Genomic DNA, 26,271 nt, shown 5'->3' with positions numbered 1-26,271 from the left:
TCATGCCCATTGTAATGATAAATGTAACGGATAACGTGTTGTTCAATAAAGTTTTGAACAGAAAAAAGGGGAGGCGGAGTGACAAGGATTGTAGCATTAGCAGTTTGTCAGAAAGGCAACTACAGTATTCTATACAGTAACAGTTGTATCGTGCGTTTTCCTACCAACACAACGATAAGGTGAGCAGCTACTCTCGTTCTAACCACTGACTGTAAATAGTAATATACAGTCTATGGTGCCAAGCCAACCTTATCTTGCTAAGTTAGCTTGTTGTGAACTTCCGAGCTGGCTAGCTGTTGTTAGCCGACATTAGCCGGTCAGTGTATGTTTGCTTTCCATTGTCACAAAAACAAGTGGATTTAATTGCGGAAAAAGTTGACAGTTAACTGGCTTGCAGTACAGGGGAGTATCATTACTGTACATAGTATCTAAAGCTTGTCATTGTCGGTTTGTTACAGTGGTGTTTGTCGCGAGGAAAGAAACACTAACTAACGTTAGCTAAGGTACAACAACTTACTGTGTGTTCCTGGTAGGAAACTGCCTCTGTGTCAACAGTGTATGCGCATTATTTGGGCCACTTGTTAAGATGAACTGCTAAAACTCATTTAACCGAAGCTGGCATGGCACCACAGTTAAAGTTATAACGTTAGTTACGGTAAAATGTATGATTCATGGCTCAGTGACTAGTTACATGATGTACGGTAACTAATGTTTACGCAAGCTGCATTTAATAAATCTAGCCAAAGGCTTTGAAGTAATAGACGTTATTCTTTTCAAATTTGCATTAACGTGTATTCATATATTAGTTAAAAAAGCGGTTATGAAAACAGACAGACAGACGGACAGCTGCTAAATTACTTTAGCACTAGCTACTATTATAGATGAGCATCTCAGTTGTATAGCATTATCTCAGAACACTGTCCAGTAATACTGGATTATATTTTTCTAAGGTCTTTCTGGAGCTGACTCATGACTTCCTAATGTAAGAAAGGAAAGATTTTGACCTCCGTGATACCGTGCTGTGAAGCTTCCTAATAAGGTATTTGTATGAGACAGCCTTTTAGGTGCACTGCACTTAGCTTCCACAATGGTGTGGGGCGCTGTTTCATTGTCGTCGTGCAGGCTCTAGACACGGCTAGAAACCAACACTAGCGCCGCAGACAATTTAGGTTCACAATTTAGTTTGTTTGGTAGTGTTGTTGTACTGACTTTGCTAATGTATTTATATGAGTAGGCTGTTGGGTATTACATTACTTTTACCACAAATTGCAAAAGATTAACATCAGTTCCATTAATTCTACCATGTTAATACTCAGCCCTGGCTCTGTAAATGGTAAACAAACAAAAATGCCCGGACCAAGCCACACAACAACACACTATTCGGTTGGTGTTGGTGCACGGAGCGGGGGAACGGTCGTGGATGTTGAAAGAGAAAGGCAGTGGGAGCTAGAGGGACGGTAAATATGTTATCTTTCTGAAGGAGCACTGATGGGAGGGGTGTATTTGTTTGGGTGTTGAGTTCAAATATCAGCAATCTTTCTCCAAATTTGCAGGCTCTAGCTTTTAACAAGTTTTGGAGCTTTCTTCCTGTATTTGCCTGCTTGTTTTGTATTGCCTAGTCACATCTCTAATACACTGACATTATTTTCTCTTTCTGCTTATTTGGCAGGACAGCGGATTTTCTCAGTCACCCGCAAAAGCTTTTCCACCCCTTGAGGTCTGAAGATGGAGGAGGACCATGGTCACTGTATGTCCTGTGTAAATCAGAGGTGCATGGTCAGACCTCAACCAGGCATTTCTTGTGATCTTATAACCTGTCCTCTGGTGTGTGGGGCTGTATTTCACTCCTGCAAAGTTAATGAGCATCACCTTATGTGCCCACTGATGAGAGTACCCTGCCTAAACAGTGGCTATGGTTGCCCTGCCACCCTTGTGCGCAATCAAATGTATGCACACCTTGAAGTGTGTCCAGCTGGAGTGGTGTGCTGCACTATGGAGTGGAACAGATGGCCAGTTAGCTGCCTGGACTATACATCCTATGAGACGCTGAGCCGCGGGGTGGAGGAGGTGGAGCAGCTGGACATGGCACTTGCTCTTCAGGACCAGCGTACACTACTCGAGTCCCTCAAGGTGAGTGCCATGGCTCCAACTGCAGAAGGAGAGCCACTTGTCCCTGTTAGTAAGGAGAACAGGGCAACAGATTCAGCTTTGCTTACATCTGCCTCTAAGGCCTCCAACATTATTGAGTCACCTATACAGTCAATATCCTCACATGAGCCAAACCCCCCCCCACCAGGCTCGGCGAAGGAGAGGATTGCCTGTGGAATTAATGGCTTGAACGAGGAGCACTTCGGTAAACTCTACGAGGCCACAGTGGAGACTGCAAGAAGCTTAGTTGCTGCGTTGGACTTTATCAGTAGTGCCAACTCTGTTGACAGCAGCACAGAGTGTGTGAACAGAGGAGAAGCTACGCAGAAGAGTAAACAGAGCAACAATGGAGACCTTAAGACTAGACTGGAAGACAAAACCCCTGTAGCTGATGGTTTGAATAATAGAGAGATGGTGGAGCAGAGTGTTTGTTCTAGTTGTCTGAGAGAAAATGGGGCTCTGAAAGGACCAGATCTAAAGATTGTGAAAACAACAAATGGATCACTGTCAGGAGCAAGGGAGGCCTGTCTGGAGACAGCCTGCTCTGGTGAGGTACACGATGACATGAATGCTGGGGTTTCTCAGGAGCCAGTTACCCCTCTACTGGCCTCTCCAGCGCATGTCAGCCAGGGTGTGACACAGAGGGCTGGTCATGTGGTCCTGGAAGATAGAGGGCTAGTTATTTTAGAAAGCCATGACCCTGAGCGTAAGTTCCACAACTACCATTTTTTTAGGGGCCAGGGCCAATGTTCATTATCTAATGGACGGATAAGTTACATCCCAGACAGGTCACTTCATAGATTGCGACCCAAAATGGAGGACAAAGCCGTAGATACCTCGGACCTGGAACAGGATGATGACCCTATGGGTCTCGGAGAAATTGATCTGATCACAGCAGCACTGCTCTTCTGTTTAGAGGAGTCCCGAGAGTGTAGAAAGATCTCTGACACAGTCTATGTTGATGGCTACCGTGTTGACTATGGCACACAGACTTTCACTTTTCCTGCAGCAATCTTGCTAACCAACACTAGGGTGGGTGATATAGCCTCTGCATCTGCTTGTGACCACGCTGCACCCCAATTCTGCTACCCAAGCCCTTTCCGCACTCTCCGCCTCGGCCTTGTCCTGGAAGCTCTGGAGGTCGAGGCAGTCCCACATAACCGCTACCTCCCTCCCAACCCCCGCTACCAGCACATGTTCCCTTTTGTCTGTGGTCAGTCATTGCGCCGGGACCAGTTTTCTTCCCATTTCACAAATGTCCACGGTGACATTCACGCTGGTCTCAATGGCTGGATGGAGCACCGCTGCCCGCTGGCATATTATGGCTGCACGTTTTCTCAGCGGAGGTTTTACCCATCCACCCAAGGGGCCAAAGTGGTTCATGACAGGCACCTCAGGTCCTTCGGGGTTCAGCCTTGCCCAAGGGCAAAACTTTCAAGTGACTACCAGTCTGACCAGTTTAGTGGTCTTCCCATTGAGATACTGTGGCACATAGCTGGGTTCCTGGACAGTTTCAGCCTGTGCCAGCTGTCACTGGTATCACGGACTATGAGGGAGGTGTGTGCCAGTCTCCTCCAGACCAGGGGCATAGTGGAGCTGCAGTGGGAGAGAAGACAACGCCCTGGTTCCCCTGGCACTGTGTCATGGCAGATCAAAAATAGGGTGAGTAGCAAACGTGTACCCTGCATTGTAAACTTCCTGTATGTCAATGTTTTTTCTGGATTTTTGAGTCTCTTCAAAACAGTTATATAAGATAGATATAACTGAAGATATAAGATGCATGAGCTTTTGCAAGAGGCAACATTCCAAATAGCTGATGAATGAATATTAAGTGCACAATGAAAAGAACTGCGCATACGTTTAACAGCACACAAAGAATAACTATTACAATGCTGTTTCAAAGAGATTTATTTTTGTGAAGTAGTGTCTCCCAAGCCTAAAATGTATGTTTGGAATTAAACATTTTGTAAATTTCTGTAAGCAGTGAGTTAGAAAGACATTTTAGGATTTGGGGGTGCTTTCACACAAGGACTTTAACAAATGGCATTTAATAAAACAGGAGCCCCTTCTGAACGTGTTGATCTCCCATCCCCTCTTCTTTCTAATATCTTTTTTTATTTACTAATGCAGGTGTGGAGATTCAGCACTGCCTTCAGCCCTGTGTTGTCGTGGGGTTTCAGTAATCTCCCCAGCATGTCGGACCATCTGAAGAAGTGCCACTTGAACGTAGTGGAGCACAAGACCGAGCCCATACCCCTTCCTGCCATGTGTACTGCACGAGATGGACACTCGCTGCGTCGCGTCCTGCGTCACATAAACACCTGACCAAACAACGCTGACCTCTCGTACTGTAGCTGCACGAGAAGCAAACAACTTCTCCTGTATTCCACTAGATTATGAAGAAGCCTTAATGAAAGAACACCTTACCTGCCACAATGAAGGTCTGTTGTTGTGGGTGGCCCATATGTGGAGAAAAGAAACACATTAAGCGTTTAGCTTTGCATGGATTTGTGCTAAAAATGCATCCTTATTCTGAAACACTAAAATATATTTTCTTGAAGACAAATATGCACAATATATTTATATTATTCAATGTGATATACTGTATAAATGTGTTCACTATCTTGCCTTTTAGCAGTAGCCATGGGGGAAAGAGCAGTTTGTTGGTTATATTGCATTATTTCTGTGTGTCAGAAGTTATGCCAGCACTTTAATAAAGATTTGCCACTTCCTCCTGTTGATATGTGACCCTAAAGGATCTAGTCTTTCTGATCACTATAGCGGGTGTCAAACTATGAAAGTCTGTTGTCTCAGTTTGTAGAAGGTCTGGACACAAGTCTTAACAGATTAATTTTAATATGAGGATAGCCCGATAATGCATGTGATTTGCTACCATTTAATAAAGTCTTTACAGCCTTTTATGTATTTGTTGGTCTTTTAAGTTGTTCTTAGTTATTCAATATAAAAATTATTTATAGGTGCCTGGATAAAAGGAAAATAGCTTATCTGCCTTTTAAATGCAACCATTTTCCTGTTTTGGGAAAAATTGAAATTACTAGATTCAAATACAAACAAAAGTACAACATTTTATAGGACCTCTGCATTTGATAACTTCTGTTGACTTATTTAAGATTTCTATGAATAATATAATGGATGATATGATGATCCTAAATACTATGTTGACTAGTTTCACCAAAGCTCACACCCTTGGATATACATAGAAGGTAGTTGGTCTAGAATGGCTACCCCTGAGCCTAGTTTGACACAGACCGATGTGTCAGTGGAGCGTAGTTGGTCACAGAGAAGCGATTCTCATATGTAGTGAAACACATACACTGTTATCAAAGAACTGAACATTATGATGTGAAGTAACCAAGCATTCAACAACACATTTGCACATGCAAGTCATACCTTCCAGTCTGTAGAGATGCTAATATACTGTACATTGCATGACTAGATTTTTCTGGCAACCTGACAGCACAGATAAATGTTTACTCATTCTGCAAAGCTCCAGATGAATTATACATACAAATATACGTACATACATAATTTGATGGATTCCAATCAGCAATGTTGCAGTACATGTTCAGCATCTTAACTCCTAAGCCATGTTTTAAGTGGTTGGTAGGGATGTTGCTCTTATTTATATTGAACAGAACTTACCTCTTAAATGATTTGGGTCATGAGAACAGCTTAACATTTAGAAACATTTGTGAATGGCACTTATTTGTAATTGTGAGAATAAGAGCAAAATTAAATGATTACTGTTTTGACATGTTTAAGTCCAAATCGTACCTTTTGATGAACTGATCACCTCCTTGATGAGAAACACTCCAAGGTGCCAGTACTCTTTTAATTAGGGAATGTCCAACACCTGTGATTTCTGTTAAATCGCTCAACTGATGCTGGGATTCCTGCTAGACGTGATTAGTGGTTCAAATGTGTTCTCTCGTCGTTGAGCTTCATTCATGTCTACCGAGAATAGAAACATGATGTTTTTGCATTTTTTATGCCAATATATTTGACAGTGTGAGGGTCGAGAAAACCTATTAACCGTATATAACCAGCGTTGGTTATTTTTGCTATTGCTTGTTTCAGTTGTTGTAGCTAGTCCGGCACTATGGCTGAGTACACTCTGGAAGTGACAACAGGAAGCATGCTGCATGCAGGCACATTTGATAACTTGTATGTTACCCTGATCGGCACTGAGAGGCAATCTGAGCGCACTCAGCTGACCGGTTTTGGACTGGATGAGAAAACTGGAAAGTGAAGTTGTAAAACAGTAACAATTGCAATTGTTCCAATTTGTGTTAATTTATTATGTGACCTTAATTTTAGGCTCTAAGACTTGATTATTACATTTTTTTTCAAGTTAGCTCTGGTGCAAATGTGCGTTTTCCCCTTCTATTTTTAAAAGATCAATCATTAATTTGCATTTTCTTTTCATTTTTTGTGCTTGATGTGTTGTTGAGAGGGGGGAGCGGTCAGTGAAGTATATTCCCACTCTTAAGGAGTCATGTTCTTTAAATGTTAAGCATTTGAAGTGTTACAGGGACTACATGAAGGCTAAAAAGGATGCAATATTGCTTTGGTTACATTTGAATGAAATTAAATTTGTTTAGGTGTGTGTATATTTTTTTTAAATCCATCCCTGGGCTGTTATCCACACAGCTACAAAATTTGAAGATCCCATTCTCGACTAGTAGACCAACGTAAAAAGGAATTCGTCAAACAAAAATTAATGTACAAGTGAGTTGTCCACCAATTAAAAGTATAATGTTTTTGAGATTCATTACTTTTGGATGTCTTAATTTTCTGTTTTCCTCCACAGATGGGATAAGTATGCAGAAGGATTGTCATATGTCTTAAACATTGATGATCCAAAAACTATTCCTGTAGAAATCAGCTTCTCATTCTCGAAAGCCTTTGAGTTTAGAAACTCATCAGAAGCAATGTAAGTGCTCCAATCATAGTACTCCTACCATTAAATGCTGAAAAATATAACTAATAACTAGTGCAATAAACAAAGGTAAAAAAACTGCTTTATCCAGATCGGCAGAGCTTGACCTGAAAGGTCTAAAAGATTCTACTGAGCACTTTGAAAGCTTTGAGGCCAGGAAGGTGGTCTCCGGGTTCAAAAAGACACCCTTCTTAGGTAGGCTCTTGAAGTAATATGTTTACTTCTCTGTGAAACACCTCTGTAAAAATAGATTCTCTATGTCCCAGAGTATGTAATGGCGCACTGGAAAGAAGATGACTTGTTTGGATACCAGCTGCTTAATGGTGCCAACCTCTTTACGATCAAACGCTGCTCAGAGCTGCCCTCCAACTTCCCTGTAACTGAGGAAATGGTGAAACCTTTTCTGGCCAACAAAGTCTCTTTGACTGAAGAGATGAAGGTACAATAAGCACAACTTCTATGATTTTTAGATATTTTGAAGAATTGTTTTTCCTTTTTATACAAGGCCTAAACAATAGTAATATCAATTTTCCAGATAGGCAATATATTCTCTAATGATTAATATTTTATGGATGGTCTGCCTACGAGAGTTATTGATGGTAAACCGGTAGCACTGACTGCTGCTCTCTGCCTGCTGTACCTTAATCCAGAAAAGAAACTGCTGCCCACTGCAATTCAGGTTTCTTTTATATCTCATGAATTACTTCTCACTTTTTTTTTTTTTTGATCACCTTCGGCAAACTTAAGTATGCCTTCTTCCTCAGCTCGGTCAGCAGCCCTCAGAGGAGACCCCAATTTTTCTTCCTAGCGATTTGAAGTCTGACTGGATGCTAGCCAACATATATGTGAGGAATGCAGATATCCTCTTTAACCAATTGATCAGTCATTTGCAGGAAACTCATCTACTAGCAGAAGTTTATACAATGGCAACACTTTGCAACCTCCCGATGATTCACCCCTTGCACAAGGTAGGACTTTATTTATTGTTTTTCACCATGTGTCATCATGGCTAAATGTGGTCCTGGAGACGCCAAATTACACCAGGGGCATTAAGTGTGTGGGGGGGAGGGGGCAACGGCAGTGGTAGGTGTCTAAGACAACATTTTTACCATAAAACACACACTTAGTCCCAAGTATTACCACTGTTGCAACTGTGTAAGTAACACAGAAGCAGATGTTTCTATTCATTATTTCACTGTGAAAATAGTTCAGCATATAGTCACAAAACTTTGTAAGTCTGTAGTTGCGATCAAAATGGAAGGTCGAGTTGGGAGACGGGTGTGGTTGCGCCAGAAGTACAGTGGTAGAAAGTAGGGAAGGGGTCATTCACTCACCCCCCCCCCTTTTTCCTAGGTTGGATTCCCAATGCTCCACTGTTGTTTTACCAAGCTCCTCCAACAACAAAGGGACAGTCAAGCATGGAGGACATCTTGACGACTCTACCAAAAAAGCATTTGCAGGACTTACTATGTCCGTTGTGTGGCAGCTCAGCAGGAAGTATAGTGATTTTGTAAGTTTGTATTTTCTTAATCAAAATGGACACCAGTATTGGACTGGCAATTCTCCCTTTCATAGATTGCAATTCCCTAACAAGATATTTTGGTTTTGCCTTAGTCAGGTACCTCTGGGTAGTTATCCCGAGCAACGCTTTGAAGAGCCTGCAGTCTTACAGATGATCGAGGATTTTCAAGCAGAGCTGTCCTCCCTCAGTGTGGCTATTACCAAGAGGAAGTCTGAGCTTGAGCTGCCTTATACTTACTTGAACCCTATAGAAATAGAAAACAGTGTCACTATTTAACAAAGATCATTTTTTCTTCTTCTTTCAACTGTAGTAAACAAGTTGTCATAGCTTTGCTGTCCAAGGTACTGCAAACATTGAGCCTCGATTCATCTACTGCCACTGTAAGCGTGTACTGAGAGTAAAGATTCATTGATAAGGACGATGTACTTTGTTTCATTAGGTGTGTTAGGTTATATACAGGACTGGTCAAAAGTACAATATCAGCAAGGGTGGTCTTCAAATCATGAGTATATGTACGTATATTAAAAAATGTTTAAAAAAAAGCTTTTCTTTGATATTTGCTGTGCAAACAAGCAGAATATCACAAGTTTGGGGGGGGGCGGGGGGGGGGGGTAGGCAAGAAAAGCAAGTGAGAACCAGTTGCAAGGAATCTTTAGAATGTTACGGGTGGCGGTCTAGTATTGCTGCTGGAGCTGTTATTAAAGTAACACCTTTAAGAGATTGTGCACTCTTGGTAGAGGCACATTGTATTTGGTTTAAAATAGTATTGATCGGTTATTTTGGGCTTGAATGTGTACAATAAACAGAACTTTTACAGATAATGGCAGCTCTAACAGAGCGTTACTGTAGGTGTAACATAGCACCACAGTTCACGATGTGTTTAAAGGGACCAGTTAATCTACATGAATGTAGAATCATAACGTTCCAAGAGACTGATTCATCCTTTCAGATTAGATCAATTTAGGTTCATTATTAAACATTTATATTTACTATGTTTTTTTTCTTTTTTTCTGTCAAACGGGTTAGTTTTGCTCTGGGGCTAATTCTTTAGAGTTACCTGACCTGTTATGTAAATGTGCACACAGGGGAGGTAGTTTCTAACAAGGTTAGAGTTGGGGGCTTGCTACATAAAAAGACTGAGGGCAAGAACACACACCACAAAGAGGGAAAACCTGGACCTGCAGCTAAGTACAAGGCAAAGAGGTAAGTAACACAGCCTCTGTCCAAAAGTGTACGTAGGAACTTTCTCATGATAGTTGATCAAAACACTGTGAATGTAACAGTGTATGCAGAATAACACTAGATAAAGTTAAAGTGCTCATATTATGCTCATTTTCAGGTTTATAATTGTATTTTGAGGTTGTACCAGAACAGGTTTACATGGTTCAGTTTTCAGAAACACCATATTAGCTACAGACTAAGGCATCTCACTTCTGTTCAATTCTGTGCAGTAGCGAGTTAAGGACAACTAGCCAATAAGAAGCAGAGCACGAGGGCCTGCCACACTAGCAGCTAGGCGAGTATTATTGCGTGTTACAAAGTGTAAATGTTTGTCACGAAAGTTAAAGCTGGACTACAATAGAGCTGTTTGGAGCAGTTGGTGAACAGTGTTTTCTGTTAGAGATGGTAAGTCCCTTTCCAAAAGAAAAGGAAAAAAGCCAAAAAGCATAATATGAGCACTTTAAGCATTAAGCTTTCTTTGGAGCCTGCTGATTAAAATTTTGTGTCTAGAAAAAATATGAAGAGCTTATAGTAAATGAAATACTTTTAATAAAGTTTTCTTATGCAGAGATTTGGAGCATTCATGGTGCAATTTAAAGATTTTATTTTGTTTCTTTTATCTAGATAATTTCCACGGCGTGACCATGGCTGAGTACAATCTAGATGTAACAACAGGGGGCATGCAACATGCAGGAACATGGGACAACATATATGTCACCTTATTTGGAACTGAAGGGCAGAGTGAGAGAACGGAGTTGGACAACTTTGGCCCCGACTTTAGAGCTGGGACAGTAAGTTGAATCACGCTGAACTTTGATCATATAGGGATTGTCAAATTAGATCTGGGACAATGTAATGGGTTTTGTTTGTGCATACTGTACATTGACTGTATGTCGGCGTATAATTTGTCTAATGACTAGAGTATATTACATGTAGATTAATTTATTACTACAATTAATTATACAGAACAAATGGCACCAGGCAATCTAGTGAGCACTTAAAATTTTAGTTCCTAATTCAAAAGCTGTGAGTTTCTTTGTATTTTATTTGCAGTTTGACTTAACTAAAACAACCTCTTTTAACACTTTTTGCTTACCTTGTTTATATTGACATTAATCCTTATTTCCAGACAGGGACATACACTTTGAAAACCAGTTCGTCTTTGGGGAAGCTCCTGCTTGTCAAAGTGGAGAAAGACCCGTTTTTGTTCAGCCAGGACGATGAGTGGTACTTCTCCAAATTATTGGTGAAAACTCCAGAGGGAGATGCCATTCTTTTCCCCTGTTACAGATGGATCTCCAGAGGAGAAATGGTGGAGCTGAGAGGAGGGAAAGGTCAGCTTCAAATTCCCAGAATAGTTGATGATCATTAATATTAAGCCTTAAGGACATCACTAGTTTTTGGCAATTGTTGGTTTTGTCATGAACATTTACCGCTAACTGTTCTTTTTATGTCCCAGCCATGAAGGTTTTTGAGGAGGATCATCCCCTGTTGATTGACCACCGGAAGAAAGAGCTGATACTGAGCAAGAGCACTTACCAGTATGTTTTTGTGTGTGCAGAATAGTGTGTAGCTAGAGCTGCTGTTAAAGTGCCCATATTATGGGGGGGAAAAAAACACTTTTTCTGGGATTTGGGGTGTCATTTTTCATCTCTGGTGCTTCCACACGCATACAAACTTGGGGAAACAAATTATCTATGCTGTTTTGAGTGAGATACGGGTTTCTGAATGTGTCCTGCCTTCCGTCTCCCCAAACACACAGAATGAAAAGAGGATCTGCAGCAATGTACAGCATAGCAGAAATATGTTTTTTGAAAATAAAACCATGTAAACCTATTCTGGTACAACCTCAAAATGCAGTTATGAACCTGAAGATGAGCATAACATGGGCACTTTAAGGTCTCAAAATGTTCCCTAGAGAAGTGCTTTTCAGTAACTTTTGCTGTTTCTTTAGATGGAAGATTATGGCTGAAGGACTACCTCACATCAACCATTGCGATAATGCGTCTGAGCTACCAGCTGAGATCCGCTTCTCCAAGACCAAAGCAACTGAACTAGATTACACAAAAAGGAAAATGTGGGTCTACATATACGATGAACACAATCAGATTGCAAAATACTCCTATTCTCTATGTATTGAGGAAAGTTAAATAAATTTGAAGCATTAATATCAATGTTTTGTTTAAGCATGTATTGTGTTATTCTTTTCTACCCTGTCTTATTTCAGTGGTATTGAACTTAAGCTGAAAAGGCTGATTGGATCTGCTGAAAAATGGGAAAGGATTGAAGACATGAAAAAGATCTTCTGGTGGAAAAAGACAGCAACGTCAGGTAGATTTTCCATTTTTCAGTTAAGCAGCATAACTCACCACAACAACGTCTTTTTCCAAGTTTCATAACAAGAAACTGCATATTTGGATTTGGTAGACAATAGCTGCAATAACAGTTCTTTCTACAATACTGCCTGATACAATGTGTTAATAAGAAAGCACTTTTATAAACTGCATCAATTTTATTTTTATTTTTTACAAATAGGGGTAAACCACATATTCTGTGCAGTGCAAATAGTTTTGATTTATTTTCACCTTTAGTTTTCACTTTATATCGTCGTCTCTCAAGAACGTGTGCACACCAACTCTTGTGGGCTTAACATGTGTTAATATTGGATAATTTAACCCAAGAAACATTTCTAATAATAGACTAAGTTTAACAATTATATATTTTGTAAATCATTCCTTGTATAACTATAAATATGCCTTTTATTTGAAATATGTTGTGTTTAAAAAGGTTTAAAAAGGTTCAATAATTTAATAAAAACAACAGAAGCCCAATGTGATTGTACCATTTTGTTGGTTCTGATTGTATTCTGCTGTTTCTCAAATATCAATTATGCAACATAATCTATGAAAACGACCTAACAAGGTCTACTCACATTAGATTAATCGCTGTCCCTCAAATGATCAGTTTTCCTACAAAATAAAAGCCTTTCTGGAACAAACCAACAGTCTTGTTTTTAGTTAAATTACCATGATCATCATGTTGTTTCAAACTTGAAAAGAATAGATTTGAGACATCACAATTGCTATTCTTCCAGAGTATGTTGCAGAGCACTGGAAAGAAGATGACTTTTATGGATCCCAGTTTCTGAACGCAATCAACCCCAATGTGATCAAGCGGTGCTCCGAGCTTCCCCCAAACTTTCCAGTCACAGAGGAGATGGTGAAGCCGTTCCTGGAGGAGGGAAGCTCTCTGCAGAAGGAAATGGAGGTATGAATATAATAGGGGCTTTAATAAGGGTGGTAATCCTTGCTTTGAGATGATTTGTGCGTTAGTAAAAAAGTCAGTGAATCCTATTGCCTCGATTGATGACAAATCTGTGATACTGCTTGAGATCTTAAACCCTTCTTTCTTTGATTTTTTCTCCCCAAACAGAAAGGCAAAATATTTCTCTATGACCAGAAGAAGATGGATGGACTTCCCCCTAGAGCCCATAATGGTGAACCTCTGACCGTGACTGCTGGTCTCTGTCTGTTCTACACGAACCTAGAAAACAAACTGATGCCAATTGCAATCCAGGTATTTACCACTCCGTGACACCATTTACTGTATGAACTTAAAAGTAAAAGCATTGTTCTAATCACACAATCATATTACATGCCACAGTACATAAGCATGCTTTCAGAAACCCTGTTGCACGTTTTTATCATTTAAAACTAAATATGGATTTATCCCATTCCAGTTGCATCAACAACCTTCTGAGCAGAACCCCATCTTTGTGCCCAGTGACTCAGAGACTGACTGGCTTCTAGCCAAGATGTTTATCAAAAATGCAGATTCCATGGATCATCAAGCAGTCCATCACCTCATGAACACTCACTTTCTGGCAGAGGTCTATACTGTTGCCGCTCTGCGCAGCTTCCCTGTGATTCATCCCCTCTACAAGGTATGATTACACAGCAGAGGTCATAGTACTGGTGCACTTTTTTCAATTCCCTTTATCTGAGCTGATAGTTTTTCACGTATTTGTTGGGGCGTTTTTCAGTATGAGTTCATTACAGTGTCAATAGAGCAGAGACAGGAAATGCGGGTAAAGAGAAATAAGGAATGCATGCCATGCAATAAATGTCAACCTCTAAACAGAGATGTTGGAATTAACCTCCAGGCAACCAGGGCACCACATAACTTTGCAGCTACAGTTATATTTTATGTTGGATTCTCACCATAGTCACACTTTAACATATTGTTAATAATAAATACATAATGAATTCATAAATAGGACAAACAAAGCATACATACACATGTCATGAAAGACCAGCACAAGGTTCCAGATCTTTGAGTTTAGATATTCTGAGCCTTAGCGCCTACTGTCTGTTTTTTGCTCCATCTCATTCCTGCACCTTCTCACAGTTTTGTTTGCTCGTTTCTTCTTTTCGTGATTGACACACCCAAGATGTGCTTCCTGTTGTTTGTTCAAATAAGCATCTTACTTTGTTTTTTAAAATGTATCCCTCTGTCTGTACAGATGCTGTTTCCACACTTCCGGGACACTCTCTACATAAACACTATAGGCCGCACATCTCTCTTTGGGCCTGATGGGGCTTTTAGTAAGGTATGTCTTTTTAAAATATACATTTCTGAATATTCAGACTACAGTATTCCAATTATATTGCACCACTGCAAAACTAAGTTTTAGCATTTGATATTTTTGTTTACAATGTATTTTTATGTTTTACTTTACAAAACCAGCCTGATAGTAAATATTTGTGTATTATTCATCTGTAGAGTTCACTTGGATATGATGGACTGCAAGAGCTCATGAGAAGGGCTCTCTCTAAAACGACTTACAGCTCCCACTGTCTGCCAGAGAACATCAAAGCACGAGGACTGGAGTCTATCCCCAACTTCTACTACAGAGATGATGGCCTGAGGCTGTGGAACATTATCAACAGGTTTGTTTATTTACTTTACAATGTTAAACTGTATTTTGTATGCAAACCAGTTGAATCTGCATTTGTAGCCACAACACGGTAATCCAACTTGTTTTGCAGGCAGTGCTTGGCATTAGCGTAGCGTAACCTGTTTAACTTCTTCTTAATTACTTTGCTGTTTTCTGAATCAAATAGCTTTTAGTAGCTTAGATTTCTTATTGATCAATTAGAGCGGTAGGGCATCCCACACAAGCTACATTTCTGAAACTTGAGCGCAGCAGAGCTTCCTGTTGCGGTCTGAAATAAGACTGCTGTACTGTATGTCCTGTACATGGATGTAAGTATACAATAATAGCTCTAACGAAGTAAAGTGCTTGTACTACTAGTGGGCCCGACTAGCCACACTCTCATGGGCCTTCCAATTTGCCTCACTTGGAACCGGCTGAGTCAGGTTCGGTCTGGTGTTTGGCTTGATAAAAACTGGTTTAAAAATGTTTACACAGGCCCAAGCTTAATTCAAATTAAAGTATTAACCAAATGAACATTTGAAATCATTTGTTTGTGTTTACCAGCTTTGTGAGGGCAGTAGTGGAGTACTATTATGCCTCAGACAGTGAGGTGTGTAAGGACACTGAGCTGCAAGAATGGATCTGTGAGATATTCACACACGGCTTCTTGGGAAACAAAGCCTCAGGTAATTAACCCATGTTCTGGAGTCATTTGTAAACCCTTTACATAAAATTACATTTATAACTTAATAGTAGCCTGTTGTATTTTTAAGTTTTTAATCTCAATGACTGATGGTTGTGCTGCAAACAGGGTTTCCAACAGGTTTTCGTACTGTTGAGGAAGTAATCAAGTTCATCACCGTGGTGATCTTCACAGTGACGGCTCAACATGCTGCAGTCAACGGTGGACAGGTAAATAGTCAGGACAAAGAAATGTGTATTGATCAAGTATTGAGTTTGTTTTAACAAATAATCAAATGTATTAAACATTTGGCAGATATGCAATCTGCTATTTCCCTCTGGCAGGACATTAGTTGAGCATTACAATGGTGCAAAGGTTGTATTTCCTAGATAAATGTACATGCCTTTTTTCTAATGTTTAACATTAGAATTGGTTTATTGAATTAGTTTCCCATCACAGTTGATACATATTGAAGGTTCTTTCATTTTAGTTTGACTACTACTCCTGGGTGCCCAATTGCTCGCTCCTGCTTCTCAAACCTCCTCCAACCACTAAGGGGCAGTCAAGTATGAACACCATTTTGGAGACCCTCCCTGATGTTGGGGAGACAGTCAGCTTTATCGGAATGGCTCGTCTGCTTTCAGAGACATACACAGATGTTGTAAGTATGGTGTTAATAAATTTGTAAAGTAAGTTAATTATGGTCTACCACGGCCACATTTGAATATGCTTTCTTTTTTACCAGTCTAATTTTCTGTCTTGTTTTTTCAATGTGGCAGGTTCCAATGGGTATATACCCCGAAGACCGATTCGATGAGCCTGCCCCTAAGCAGATGATCAAGGAATTTCAAGCAGAGTTGTCTTTCCTCAGTGAAGAAATTACAAACAGAAACTCCCAGCTTGAAGTACCCTACACATATCTGAACCCTGCTGAGATAGAGAACAGTGTAGCTATTTAGGAGAGTCTGAGAGAGCCATTCTCAATGAGATGATTGCATTTATGCATTTCCTAACAACTCTCTTGCAGGCTGGGAGGTGTGTTACACTTTGCATTTATTGATACAATAGGTGGTAGAAACAGTTAGTGAGGTGTTGCATGCTGGGACAAGAGGACTATATTCTGGTTGTGTCACAATGAGTGGGCTCTTATAATAGTGAAATATAGACTTACATTACTGTGTTGAGCAGAAACTCAACTGATTTAGACAGGCCACTAGTTACCAATTAGGACTTGGTCCCAAACAGCTAAATCATTGTGAAAGTGAATGGTTTTATATTTTAATTTGTTTGCATTTGTGTACATTTCTGCTTTTGATGTTGTTGTTTCAGACTTCTACAAGTGCATAACATTTATATTTATATATCAATCCTGAAAACAGGAACAGCAATCAAAGACAGAAATATAACTGTGAGTTTCCATCTGTACTGTTTTTTTTCCTGTCACACAAGCATGAGGACAAATTTTAAATAAATAAAAACAATATAGTATCAATACATTTGTCATATTTTTATGTGATTGTAATCAAAATAAAGGTAGTCTTCTGTTAATTAATGACCTCCATGTGGCCTGTCTCCTACTTCAAATCCAGTAATGTTCTTCAGTTGTTCGGATCAGCAACCTCCATATAGTTTTTACTCCTTGACTTTTTAAGCAACACAGCAACATTTTAAAGCAACAAACAGCACTTTTTAACAACTGACTTGACATTAGCAGGCAGAGGTTAAATTCATCAAAATGTAATGGTAGTGGGGACAGTCTACTGTGATATATTCTAGGAGACCACATAGCCTACTGGTAGTAGTATCCTAAATAACACTTGTTAATATAACGCACTGCAGTTCAAGAGTACCATATATATTACCAGTCAAAGTGTTGGCTTCAATGGCCAAGTAAGTGTAAGGAATTTGACTATGGCTTTGTGTTGCTAAAGTAAATACACAGAAGTAGGGCTAAAAACAAGGACAACAAAGCTGAACAAGGTAGAAAAAAACATTTGAATACTATGTAGCTACATATAAGTTTGTATATTATATAGGCCTAGGAAGCCTATACACATACCGTACACATACAGTACATTACATACAGGCTAAACAAAGAGCTCTATGAGGATTGTAAACAGTTATTTTTATTATACTTAGATTGATATTGAAACTATATAAAAACAACGAAGGAACACATTTGGAGTTATGTAGTAACATGGTAAGTTAGCAAAAAAAAAGAGTTTATCCAGCTAAGAATTAGTCACCTGGAATGGTATTCCATTTCCAACAGTAGGCTATTGAAGGAGTGCTGACTGGCTAATTTTGCTATACTCTGCAGGCCAACTCGCGGGAAATGGAAATACTACCTATTATGTTTTTGAGTACAATACTTTAGTAAATTTAAGTATTTTGAGTGTTTTGAATTACACCATGGTTTGCCTTGGTGTGGCTGAGGAATGGTGCGCTTTAATTTGGACAGAGTGCGACTTCAAATTTGTCTATCACCTCTTTGCTGCAAACTACACTGTCCAAAACACCATTCAGTCAATGGGCCACGCGGACCTCATACTATTAACCAAAAACCACCATAATAAACGACTAAGGAAATATTTAGTTAGGCTGAAACAATGTTATTCAAATTCGGTGTCAACTCCAGAGTCTTCGGATGTAGAGGTCTTTGTTTTGGGTTCGCGAACGGAAATGGGCAGCTGGGATCCGAGCGGAGCGGTTGAGATGAGAGCCTCCCAGAAGCTCCCGTCAACCCATGAACCGTGTCTGTGGATCGGCGACGTGCAGCTGGCAGAGCCGTTCAAAGACACACTGTGGTTCAAGTTCGTCAAAAGACTCCGAGGCACTTATATCTGGGAAGGTATACATCAACACTGTGCATCCGATTCAGCCGCGTACAAACGCAGGCTATTGTTTTTGAGACGTGACACAGGTATAATGTCGTCGACGCTTCTGGAAAAATATAAATATAACTCCGCCATGTTGGGTTCATTGTGTGTAATGTATTCTTAACGCCACATGATGGCGGTAAGGTAGCACTTGGTTTTAACTCAATGCTTGGCGGCTTATAGATTTCAGTGCTCATGCCTTACCTAAAGAAATGCGTTTTTTACTGAGACTTTTAAGGTTAGCAGCAAATTTTTCCTATGTGCTGCTGTAACACCGTAATTTCCCATTTTTTTGGGATCAATAAATATCGATCTAAATCCAGTTTCACAATACATTATTACAACAATTGTATGTATTATCTGCAATCAGATACAGTCAAGACAGAATGCAAAATGGCATAATTCACTGTTAACTGGATTATTATTGTTGAAGCATCCACATATTAAGCAGTATTTAATGTAGTAACTGGTTAAAGTAGAGCTAATTCTTTTTATCTATATAGCCTTGGGTTGTTTGTAATATAAATATGTATATACATAGAGTCTATTGTAAAAATGAATTATATTTTATGATTTGCAAATTACCTTGATACTGTTGTGAGGTAAAGACTAGTAATATTTCCTTCTAAATCTTTGTGAAATTAAAGTATTCAGCAGCAAAAAGTACATCAAAAGTAAATGTACTTTGTTACTTTCCGCAAGGGTTGGGCATCATTTTTTTATTTTTTTTATTCAAATTCTTACTTTTGATTCCAGTTCTTAACGATTCTGATTATTTGAGGGGTGGAGTTGAGTGGGTCACGTGCTTATTTCACAGATAAGAAGAACATTTTAATTTTTCTTCAATCATTTACAGTTTTACTGGTTTTTTTCAACGTAAAATAAAAACACACTTTGGAGCGCTGCTTGCCATTGCTGCAACACAACAAGCGTCTGGAAGTACTAGTGGCCGCCACGGAAACCCAAACTTGTGTGTGTTAAATGTGGAACCAATGATCGGATTAAAAACGATTTCAAACGTTTCTAAAAAAGAAACAATTCCATAGGAATTGTAATTTTTTTAAACAATTCCAAGTTGTTACTGGTTCTCAATGCCCAATCCTACTCTCCACCACTAGTTATGATCAGAAGAAACCCATTTTCTCCTTTTGTTTTTCATAGTTCACGCAACGTTGTACATTTGTCCGTCAAAGTAAAATATAGCCAACATCTGCCTGTATTTGTTTAGGAAATAAATCTTTAAAAACATCTTTATGAGTATTCAATGTCCCAAAAACATCCTTAAATAAGTATTTGGTCACTAACCTGCAGAAAGGGTGTCTTCTTTTTGTCACCAGGCAACGGTCCAAGCCATGACAGATGTTGTTCTTATGATGAGAGGAACATGGTGGATGGAGTGTACTGCCATCCGATTGGTCACTGGATAGAGGAAACAGGACACACAGATGAGATGAAACACACCACCAACTTTTACTTTAGTGTGGCTGATCAGAAGGCCATTCATTTCTCCAGGTAATACAGTGCAAAGCCAAAGCCTTCAGCGTGATGTTCTATGGGAATTATGCCTATGTATACATTTCATAAAGTTCACAGTTACAGTTTCAGCTAAAAGATTTAAGAAATCAGAGTTTGGGTTATTTTTATATTTACATATTTTCTTGACGTTCATATATTCTCACGTCTGTAGTTTGTAGTGACAAAAATAGCCCTAAACCTGCAAACTCTTTTGTAGCCTGTAGCAGGTACAAATGGAGATCCATCACTTTTATCCCAAACTTTAATGAAATGTGATGCTTGTTGAAAGCTTTCAAGCTTTGCAATAAGAGATCCAATGTGTGTACCACATTTGATCAAATCGAAAAATTAATGAGGCCTCTTGGGGCCAGTGAATTTCATCCTGAAAAGGATCTTCTCAAACAACACTGAAGGTCACATCAGCTCCTCTTATCCTATCTTCCTTATGGTTTTCAAACATAACCAATCTTCTTTAGTAATGCTGGTGGAATAATCATATTCTAAATAGTAAATAGAATAAATAAAAGGTTCAATAGTTCAAATAAATAAAAAGTAAATAATAGTGAATAACAAGAAATAAAAATTAAAGCAAAATATATGTACAAAAACCAGATAAAGTGAGTACACTGTTGGTTAGGGTGCGTGCGTGTAGGGTGGGATGGGTCTGGCTTTCTTTTGTAGTTGGCCAGAGCAAAAGTCCTTCAGAGGAGGCGTTGTCCAGATGACTGTACCACACTGTGCAGCAGTAGCCCAGGAGGCTCTCGTTTGTGGCACAGTAAAAGTTTACCAGCAGCTGCTGTTGGGGGTGGGACCTTTTTAACTTCTTAAGGAAGTATAGTCTTTGCTGGGCCTGGACCTGGTAAGAGATTTTGACAGACCATGCAAGATCTGCCGTGATATAGGCTCTCAGGAATTTGAATCTCTCCACCCTCACTACCTCCTCCTCCTGTATGTAGAGGGCAGAGTGCTCAATTCGCCTTGATACTCTGAAGTCCATTAGCTGTACTGTGTCCTGCAATAAGGGGAAGGCAGTCATGTCACACTGCCCTTTCTTGATGAAAGACATTCGTCTCTTTCAGATCAGATAAAGCCACAATCACCCTCTTACGCCTGCTCACTCCATTGCTTTTTAACTTTGCTCTCTCCCATTTAGGTATAAATCAGTCACTTAAAAACTGATGTCTTTTCAAAAACTAGACCACAAGCAGATGCGTTATCAGCTCATATGTTAAGAATGAGCTATTTGTCTTATGGAATGGTAATGTCGGTGAGGAGTTTGTTAGTTGCAACAATAGCAATTCATATTGATGGTTTGGAGGATGCATGTTCATATTTTAATGAATTCTGTAAATTGGGCTTAAATTGATGAACAAAAAGTCACACACAACACCAAGCATATACTCCATCAACCTACACATGCATGCCTTCCCTTTATAAGGCACACACTCAGTGCCCTGGTATACCAGGCATGGCAGAAATGAGCCCCCGACCCCCTAGTCAGTGAGTACATAACTTGCATAAGAATGAGCAGGCGTGGCAGGTGACATGTCTTAATTTGTGTCCAAAGACCTGGCAAGGCTTATGTCAAGGACCTGTGTTCAGTAAGAATCACTGTACCCTTGTATCTTTGCTAATAATAGCTTTTTTCAAATTAGTCCCTCAGACTTGGTATCTGTGTAGCCCAAAGTATCACACACATTCACCTCTGCAATAATTCATCATATAATTCAAAGAGACTTTAACTCCCTGTGTAGCAGGTGTCTTGTCTCTCCTTGCTGGTATTCAGGTGAGAGGAGGCCTTACGGACGTATATACATTTTTGTTACTAAGTTTTGTAACTGTTGAACTGAACAAGAGTCAGTAAAATAAATATAAAACTCATCTTGAAAGAACTGAACAGTGGGGACAAAGAACACACACTTTATTATTCCTACAGTTAAGTGAAAATGTAATTACTGGAACTACTAAAATCTTCCAAGAATTCCCGTATTTTAATTTTACTGTAAAAGATAGTAAGTAGTAACTGTCAGTATATTGATAGTGTATGAAAGGAAGAACAAACACATGCATAATTCTTTAGTAGAAAAAAAGGAGAGTTTCACCAACATCAAAGCTGCTATTTCTTAAAGGAGAGGTCATCTGATAACAGCAAGTCAAGACCAGGGACTTTCACTGCAGTGTGAGTCTGGGACAAAACGGATCGACGGTGTCCTTCCTTCCTTTTAAGTTTGACCTCCTCTGATTATTAACCTAATGCATACTAATGAGCACTAAATGGAGCCTGCCTCAGACCACATTGGTCAGGAGGAGGAAGGACAAGAGGTCAATGAAAACATCACTGCTATGAGGGAAAGAGGGAGGAAGGTAGAAAAAAGAAACAATGAGATTAATCTTTTTTTTTTTTCACTTCAAACTCTTTTAACCATGTTATCCAGCTAACAGCTACAGTTCAGCTGTACTCCATCATCACATTTCTTTGTTCCTTCATTTAAAACACTGCTCTTGAAAAGCAGATCCATTCTGATCCTGAGTTATCTGATAATCTTCAGCTGTACATTATTTACCTGTTCATAATTTCTTAGTGGGTAGACAGTCATTTAATGAACCTCACAAGCTCAACATGTACAGTATATCGTTCATTATTGACTTGCATACACAGTAATGATTAATGCGTCCCTGTTTATTGCCCCCAGGGTGCTGCCACGGATTTGGCTGGGCAGCTGCCCTCGACAGGTGGAACATGTGACTATAAAGATGAAGCATGAATTGGGGATTACTGCAGTGATGAACTTCCAGACAGAGTGGGATGTGTTGAACAACTCCAATGGCTGCAGGTGCAACCCTAGGGAAGCCATGACCCCAGAGACCATGATGCATTTGTACAAAGACTGTGGCCTTGTGTATGTGTGGATACCCACACCTGACATGAGCACTGATGGTAAGGAGAGTTCTGTGGACATACAAGAATAAATAAAGTAAGAACTAGATTGGCGCTCTGAGAGCGCAGACTGAAGACAAGGCAAGTGGTGCATTCACATGCTCCTCAATCGTTCCCATTTCGAGTTTCTCGGAAAGTCATTCTTCAAACTTTGCTGTTTTAATAAGCTTTAAATCATAATGTTGAAACAACATGGATGTGACAAAGTAGATGTTTCGTATTTTATCGCTTTAAACAACACGTTGATAGCTGTTTTCAGTATTTGCGCGACAACAAAGAGCAAAGGAAATGGATCAAGTGAGCCATGAAATATGATCGGGAAATAATTTTTTAAGATTATTCCAACACCACATAAATGCCCTATCTCGCAGTGTTAACGAAAGTGAAAAATAATTTGTGTATCCACCCCATGATTTGGCTCTCCTCCAAAATGTAATGGGTTCTTCCTTGATGTATGATACACCATTTCCACCAAGTGTCGTGAAAATTGTGCAAGCAGTTTTTTTTCATAATCCTGCTGACAAACAAAGCAGCAAAAAGATACAGGTACCAAGACAAAAACATAACCTCCTTGGTGGAGGTAATAATAGTATTTGATTAAGTCAGAGTGAGGGAACAGACACAGCTTGTAGCTGTTTGGGACTCAACATCTGTCTCATAGACAGTTTGGCAGTGCTTTATACAATACAGTGCAGTCATGAGTCTGGATCCTCCAGCTGAAAAGCCTTAAATTTACTCAGTAAAGAAAAGAAAAGCTAACGGAAGGTTCAAGTCAAATATTTAAAAGTAAAAAGATGAATAGTTTAATAGAATTGTAGCCAACTATAACCACTAATCACATTCAAAGGTTTCCTTTAACCAGAATGTTAATAATTTATCATACAGTCAGTTTCACGGTATCTTATGTGTCAGTCACAAAAGAAGTGCTATTTATGTGTGAATTAAAGCAAATAAATAATTCATTTGGTAAACCAAAGTGCAAGCAAAATTACCCAAGATAGAGATCCTACTACATGTGTACCTGTCAATACTTGTGATTTATTACTTATTTTGCTCTAGAGTCCAGCAACCTGCCAAAGGATTGTGATAAATGTACATTTTAAGTATGCATGGGGTTCAGGCAAACAACATACCATGAATGTTTCTCTTCCAAGGGTGATGCAAAATGGTAAACATGAGTCCATACAGTATGTTAAATCAAAAAGATTCTAATTTTGTTATTATTTTCATTAAAACAATTCCATAACGAAAATGGTGGCCAACTAACAAACATTCTCTGTGTATTTAAAGCCTAGTCTATATCCACGAAATTCCACATCCTGGGTTGCTCTGTTACCACTGGAAATTCTCTTTCCGGCCAGATGTCCGTTACCTTCCACCTTCTTTGTGTTGGAATTTTAAACTCCGGTTGATTTTATGAAGACTATGATTAAATGCTCCTCAGATCTCTGCAGGTCAAATCAAGACAGCTAGCTGGATTATATGTCCAATCTGAGTTTTCTGTTGCACGACTACAACAACGTACTTGTCCACATCTAAAAAATAGTCCCCAACAAATACACTAATTATTTCTGTTTGAGTAATGTTTGTTACTACAGTGCCTTGTTAAAGGGGCGCTATGCAGTTTTGGTTTCTCGCTTTTTGCTAGCAGTTTCTCTATAGAGCTCCCCCAACAGCACGGGTGGTTTTTACGCTCACAGGCACTAAGGGGGAGCGAGACGACCACCATTCAACTCAAAAAAATATTATATAACCATTCCAATGACTCAGAAGCTGTTCACTTAAGGTAAATTAAGATAAAAAACTGCATAGTTCTCCTTTAATAAGTAAGCCTTTAAAAAAACATATACTTGTGAGCTGTTTTCAGTAGGAATTATTGGGCCTGGAGCTGAGTGTCACAGACAGTGTAGGGAAGTAGCGAAATTTTGAGAATTTAACACATTTGTGTTTTTTGTCTTTTCATGGGATTTATTGAGATAAGAAAAATATAGAGTATCGCAAGCCTTCTCTTTTAAGTGTATTGTGTGTTATTGTCTTCATCTGCAGGTCGGATCCGGATGCTTCCCCAAGCTGTATTCCTGCTTCATGGTCTCTTGGAGAATGGTCACACTGTCTATGTTCACTGTAACGCTGGAGTAGGCAGGTCGACGGCAGCTGTGTGTGGCCTGCTTATGTACGTTTTTGGCTGGAGCCTGAGGAAGGTGCAGTACTTTGTTGCAGCCAGAAGGCCAGCAGTGTACATAGATGAGGAGGCTTTAGTCCAGGCTCAGGCAGACTTCATTCAGAAGTTTGGACAACTCCGATCATCCATCTCTTACCCAGAGACATGAAACATTGAGTGTCCTAATAATAAAGTCTTACACTTATGGAAAGCTTTACTGGAATTGACTCCTTTAAACTACAATGATTCATGACAGTGTGTGAAAAAAGAATGCTGTATAGTCCGTGTGAGAGGTGCCAGAAGGTGAAATAAGCTGTGGCAAGAAAATTAACTTCTTTCTACTTAAATCTAATGTAAGTAAATTACCCACTTCAGCTGAGTGGCTTTCGAAATCTGGTTGAGCCCCAAATATCTGGAGAGAGTTCCACTGGCTGACAGCATAGATGTTCCAAGCAATTAATCCTACTGTGATGTATTAGCTTTTTTTACTTCAAGATGTACCCTCTGCAATTTAGCACACACAGTTGCAAATTGTGCACTTGAAGTCAGCTTTAGGACACTATTAGTTGTTTTCAGTAAAAGTCATTAAGGGGGCTCGGAAAGACCTGTTCGTTTAGCCTATTTTCTAATAATCAATTAGTTGACATTTTGAGAAAGCAACTTTAAGCTGTTAAACAGCTATGAATGACAATGAATAACAGCAAAGACATATATACAGTATGTCACCATACTACCTATACCGCTGCTTGTTTTCATCCTAAATGCTGTGCTGCTTAACAAAGGATTATTTCACAGTTGCTATTGCATAATTATTAGGGCTGTGTAACAATAAACCACCAGGTGAGTTCTATTCAGTATAATATATTTTTTTGATTGATTTCGATATTGATCAATCCAAAACCAAAGATTCTTTTGTACCTTAAAGTAATGTTACCAAAATCATTTCAGTGATTCATCAACTCGTAACTGGGTGAACGGCACTTCTGCATTCACTTTGTGGCCCTGCATCGGCTGCCCCCTCACTATGCAAGTTTGCCAGATCTGGTAGCAGATCTGTTTGAATGAGACATAAGAATAATGGCAATGGTAATGGTAATGGACAATTCCGCTTCCAACCTGTGGAACCGAAAAGAAAAAGTGCCTTGGCATTGCTTTAAGGTTAGCCTACTATAAAGGTGGTGGTTGACAAGTAGAAAATGCTAATGCTTGGTCTATAACGTTAACTAATTCTTGGTGGGTAGCATAAGATTATGACGTCGTTCCACACGCTCAGTTACTTTTAGTATGATTGTTTTAACCACGGTTCACA

The 26,271-nt window shown here is 39.4% G+C and overlaps 3 protein-coding genes and 1 pseudogene across 5 annotated transcripts; all 4 read left to right on the top strand.

The window, feature by feature from the left end:
* Positions 1-54: 54 nt before the first annotated feature.
* On the top strand, positions 55-5,071 carry LOC117961556 (F-box only protein 30-like). Of its 2 annotated transcripts, XM_034900323.1 has the most exons (4): positions 147-179; positions 951-1,039; positions 1,670-3,810; positions 4,279-5,071. In XM_034900323.1, the coding sequence occupies exons 3-4, from the start codon at positions 1,726-1,728 to the stop codon at positions 4,471-4,473; spliced, it is 2,280 nt and encodes a 759-aa protein (XP_034756214.1). In that variant the 5' UTR covers positions 147-179; positions 951-1,039; positions 1,670-1,725; the 3' UTR covers positions 4,474-5,071. The 2 variants fall into 2 exon arrangements, with proteins under 2 accessions (XP_034756213.1, XP_034756214.1); XM_034900322.1 differs by lacking the exon at positions 951-1,039 and having other exon boundaries at positions 55-179.
* A 1,102-nt stretch (positions 5,072-6,173) lies between these two features.
* LOC117961844 lies at positions 6,174-9,091 on the top strand (annotated as a pseudogene).
* Positions 9,092-9,701: 610 nt separating this feature from the next.
* On the top strand, positions 9,702-16,911 carry si:dkey-17e16.9 (hydroperoxide isomerase ALOXE3). 2 transcript variants are annotated; one of them, XM_034900324.1, is made up of 15 exons: positions 9,702-9,833; positions 10,476-10,642; positions 10,981-11,185; positions 11,311-11,392; positions 11,806-11,928; positions 12,079-12,182; positions 12,946-13,118; positions 13,284-13,427; positions 13,591-13,794; positions 14,374-14,460; positions 14,634-14,800; positions 15,352-15,473; positions 15,599-15,699; positions 15,960-16,130; positions 16,249-16,910. In XM_034900324.1, exons 2-15 carry the CDS (start codon positions 10,496-10,498, stop codon positions 16,426-16,428), a joined length of 2,010 nt encoding a protein of 669 aa, XP_034756215.1. In that variant the 5' UTR covers positions 9,702-9,833; positions 10,476-10,495; the 3' UTR covers positions 16,429-16,910. The 2 variants fall into 2 exon arrangements, with proteins under 2 accessions (XP_034756215.1, XP_034756216.1); XM_034900325.1 differs by lacking the exon at positions 9,702-9,833 and adding an exon at positions 10,050-10,256 and having other exon boundaries at positions 16,249-16,911.
* Positions 16,912-17,995: 1,084 nt separating this feature from the next.
* epm2a (EPM2A glucan phosphatase, laforin) lies at positions 17,996-25,939 on the top strand. Its single transcript, XM_034900326.1, is given in 5 exon segments — positions 17,996-18,098; positions 18,100-18,320; positions 19,686-19,860; positions 22,557-22,801; positions 24,848-25,939. Coding segments are annotated over 5 exon segments (945 nt in total). The 5' UTR covers positions 17,996-18,078; the 3' UTR covers positions 25,132-25,939.
* Positions 25,940-26,271: the final 332 nt, after the last annotated feature.

The sequence above is a fragment of the Etheostoma cragini genome, chromosome 18 (assembly GCF_013103735.1).
Source record: "Etheostoma cragini isolate CJK2018 chromosome 18, CSU_Ecrag_1.0, whole genome shotgun sequence".
Taxonomy (NCBI): Eukaryota; Metazoa; Chordata; class Actinopteri; order Perciformes; family Percidae; genus Etheostoma; species Etheostoma cragini.
The sequence above is the reverse complement of the archived record's forward strand: the minus strand, read 5'-3'. Positions and strand labels throughout refer to the sequence as shown.

Bases quoted from the DNA above. Each gene is read 5' to 3' on its own strand.
- LOC117961556 (XM_034900322.1), top strand. From the start codon at position 1,726: ATGGAGGAGGACCATGGTCACTGTATGTCCTGTGTAAATCAGAGGTGC. The intron at 3,811-4,278 runs GTGAGTAGCAAA...TTACTAATGCAG, and splicing joins CATGGCAGATCAAAAATAGG to GTGTGGAGATTCAGCACTGC.
- si:dkey-17e16.9 (XM_034900325.1), top strand. From the start codon at position 10,496: ATGGCTGAGTACAATCTAGATGTAACAACAGGGGGCATGCAACATGCA. The intron at 14,461-14,633 runs GTATGTCTTTTT...ATTCATCTGTAG, and splicing joins CTGATGGGGCTTTTAGTAAG to AGTTCACTTGGATATGATGG. The intron at 15,474-15,598 runs GTAATTAACCCA...TGCTGCAAACAG, and splicing joins CTTGGGAAACAAAGCCTCAG to GGTTTCCAACAGGTTTTCGT.